Below are 3,574 nucleotides of genomic sequence, written 5' to 3'. Positions count from 1 at the left end.
TGAAGACTCTCAAGGGTTTGCCTGTAGCACGTGCCAGACCCTACCCATGATGTGGTTTTATGCAACGTTTGTAGTGAAGGCAGAGAACTGGATCCTAGAAGGAAAGAGAGGTCTACTGCTCAGGACTGAGGGACACTGAAGTTATGCCACTGTGGAAAGCTCTGTGTGCCTGCCATCGCCCAGGTCTCTGAGCAAAGCAGAGAGAGAAATGTCACTTGCCATCTTCTAACCCCGCTCAGATTCCCTACTGTGGTGCATAGAGTGAGGCTGGGAGCTCTCGCTTCAAATCTCAGCTTCCAGAGGAAATCTGAAGTTGAGGAACAGGGTCCTTCTTCAAGGACAGTGCCCCACGGCCAACAGCTGCCAGCCCGTGGTGTGGCAGCCAGAGGAATCACCTGTGCTTTGCCACGAGAGACCTACCTGCAGAGGGTGGACCGATGAGCACGGCGAAAGCCTCGATGAGGAGGACCAACCCAATGGCGCTGGAGAACTTCTGGGAGCCAACGATGGCCATCAGCACCTCGAACTGCAGTGCCCCCACCATGCCATAAGAGATGCCAAAAAAGACACAGAAGATGACCAGCCCCGTGTAGTTGCTGGCCCTGGCACTGCAGATGTCTGTCAAGCCGTTGAAGAGCATGGAGAAGCTGAAGAGGTAGGACACGTGAGGACGGACCCACTTCAACCCTGCCACCATGCCACAGGCTGGCCGAGCAAAGATGTCTATGAAACCAATGATGGAGAGCAAGAACGCAGCCTCTGTGTCTGGTACCCCCGTGTCCTTGGCGTAGTTGACCAGCAATATGGGGGGCACAAAGAGACCCAAGACCAGGATGAACTTGGAAATGGTGTAAATGATAAACCCTCGGTTGGAAAAGATGCTAAAATCCAGGAGCTTCTTTCCTTTCTTGGGCTTCTTCTTGGCTTTCTTGGCTTTCTTGGTTCCATCGGTGGTGCTGATTCCCTCCTCTGATTTCCCTCCTATGGGCAGCATCTCCTTGGCTTCGTATTTGTCCTGAGTCTTCTCCATCTTCCTCTTCATGCCCATATCCAGGGGTCTCATGACTGCCCCGCAAGTGCAGCAGTTAAGCAGAAGGCCCCCCATGATAAGGAACCCCCCTCGCCAACCAAACTTCTCCAGCAGCACTTGCCCCAGTGGAGACAGGGCAGAGAGGAAGACAGGGCTCCCAGCAGCTGCCAGCCCGTTGGCAAGAGGCCGACGCTTGTCGAAGTAGGTGCCCAACATGATCAGGGAGGGCTGGAAGTTCAATGCCATACCGAGACCTGCATCAGGGTGAGAGCCAGGAGGGAGACAAGGAGTGCAAGAGCGTGAGATGAGACTTGCAACAGGTTGAAAACTCCCCTCAGACTATCCTCGTGGTCTAGTCCCATGGTGGGATCCATGGGTTCCTCACAAGCTTCGTGCTCCTTCACGTTGGTGGGTTGCCCCCAGAGAAGATGGGCTAAACCAGCCCAACACATGAAGTGTATTTGGATCAGGTAACCATGGCCACAATGAGCCAGGAGCTGTGCCTGAAACAGTGGCACTGCCCCTCTCCCCAACCCCTGCACACCGATGCCACCCCCATTGCCATCACCACAGAGTATCATTTACATTTCTTCTGGCCTTCTCCCCTCCCCACAGCCCCAGCCTGTGGAGATCCAGGAGGTGCAGCACCCACAGGTGCCACATTCAGGTCTAGATGCCTCCTGTGAGCAGGTCCAGCTAGGTGATGGTGATGCCAGACATGGTGATGCTAAAGGGAGGTCCAACGTGGTCTTGGCTCTTCCCTAGATAATTCTGTGTCCCCTGAACTGCTGGGGCTCTCACCTGTCAGCACGCCAGCTGTCAGATAAAGCTCGATGATGTTGGTGGTAAATGATGCCAGAATCATCCCAGCAGAAGCTAGCAGCCCACCAATGAGCATCACGGGCCGGCAGCCAAACTGGTTCACCATGATGCTGCAGACTGGTCCTGGGAGGAAACGGAGGAGATGAGGGTAAGAGACCAGGAGGGGACAAGACAGCCGAGAAGGGGCAGCCAGCCCAAGCAGGACACGGGGGGAAGATAAAACTCTAATTAAGGGTGGAGATCCTTAATTGGCCCAGCCAAGGGAGAGAGGCTGTGGTGTGGAGACCTCTGTTTTTGCCTTGCCTTCAGCCCCCTGTTACTGGGAGCAAGAGGGGGTTGGGGCAGCACTTCAGCAATGGGAACAAACCCCGTGCCAACCATCTGAGAGGCAGCTGGGGTGACCCCTGAGGTCTCCTGGGGCAGAGGAACCACTGCCATGAAAGGCAGCATACATCTAGAAGAGAAGTGGTGGGACAATTGTGTTCTGCATGTTAATCCATGAGCAGAAGAAGGCACGAGCTGGGAGGGAGAAGTGTCCCCAAGCATCACCTGTCCCGTAGAGCATGGCGAGCATGATGGAGGAGATCCAGGCCGTGTCACTGTAACCCACGTGGAAATCTTTCATCAGCTCCTTGAAGTAGACACTGACGGCTTTGGGGAAGGCATAGGAGAAGCCAGTGATGATGAAGCAGCCGAAGAGCACGATCCAGCCCCAGCCACCATCCGGGGGCTTCACGGGGGCGGGGAGCTGCCCCTCCTCTGGGTCCCGTCTCCCCATCGTCTAGCCTGGGAGGGGACAAGCAGGCCGGGAGGAGATGGGGCAGCGGAGAGAGGCAGGAGGACAGAGAAATCTCCAGGGGCTGCAAGAAGAGAAGAGCAGGCAAAGGTTTACTACAAGGTTTCTGTCCGTGCCCACCACCTCCGAGCTCCCAGAGCCTTGATGGAGGAACCACCTCATCCCTCTACACCTTCATCCCACCAGGCAAGGCAGGGTGGCTCCAGGGCACAAGGTGGGAAGGGGCACCTGAGCTTGGGGCAGCAAACAGCTCTAGAACCCCTGGCCAGACAGAGCCAAGCAGGGTCCCAGCTCCCAGCTAGGACCGAAGACCTGCCTCTGATGTTATGAGACATCAGGACCTGCAGCATCCCACTTGCTCTTTATCCAGCCTTGCCTGCAGGCTTGTGTGAGGTGAGACCCAGTGATGTGAACCCCTCTGCAGCTCCTCTGAGCCTCTCCCATTCTGGGCTCCTCCAGCTGGGAGCCCTCCAGGACCTGCCTTGCTACAGGAGCCTCCAGCAGTGAGGCACAGGAGCTCCATCAAGCCTGCTGTGCTTTCCTCAGGGAGGAAAGTCCCCTCCCTTTGCCCCCCTTCTCTGCCATCAGGGGCCAGATTTGGGATATGGGTGAAGGGGGAGAGAACAGCAAACGGCTGGTTATTTGCATGCCAGAGAGATTAGAGCTCTGTACCTACAGGGAGGGGGGGGAGAAGGAGGGAATTAGAGGAGATGTCTTGTGAGTCGCTCTTGGGGCTCTTAAGCTGCCCAGGAATTTTGCTCCACTTGGCTGCTGTGGGTATGTTTTTCTTATTTCTCTTTTAAGCAGCACCAGGTCTCCACCAGACCCCTTCCAGCATCACTGGCCTCAGTTTCTTGGTCAGTCAGACTTGTTTTCACACCTTTATGCAAAACCACAACTGGACTTTGGTTATAGTTGCTCCCAAG

The 3,574-nt window shown here is 55.7% G+C and overlaps 1 protein-coding gene across 1 annotated transcript in view; it reads right to left on the bottom strand.

Annotated features, from left to right (window-relative positions):
* The window catches only part of LOC103780538 (monocarboxylate transporter 3), a 4,885-nt gene extending 2,212 nt beyond the window's left edge, over nucleotides 1-2,673 (bottom strand). The window contains exons 1-3 of the mRNA XM_008948227.1: nucleotides 2,402-2,673; nucleotides 1,832-1,975; nucleotides 421-1,284 (exon numbers count right to left, since the gene is read on the bottom strand). Coding sequence (XP_008946475.1) covers nucleotides 421-1,284; nucleotides 1,832-1,975; nucleotides 2,402-2,630 — 1,237 coding nt within the window. The 5' untranslated portion in view covers nucleotides 2,631-2,673. The remainder of the gene's footprint in view (nucleotides 1-420; nucleotides 1,285-1,831; nucleotides 1,976-2,401) is intronic.
* Nucleotides 2,674-3,574: the final 901 nt, after the last annotated feature.

This window comes from Merops nubicus, unplaced genomic scaffold, assembly GCF_000691845.1.
Source record: "Merops nubicus isolate BGI_N331 unplaced genomic scaffold, ASM69184v1 scaffold13859, whole genome shotgun sequence".
NCBI lineage: Eukaryota > Metazoa > Chordata > Aves > Coraciiformes > Meropidae > Merops > Merops nubicus.
This window is presented reverse-complemented; position numbering and strand designations above follow the sequence as displayed.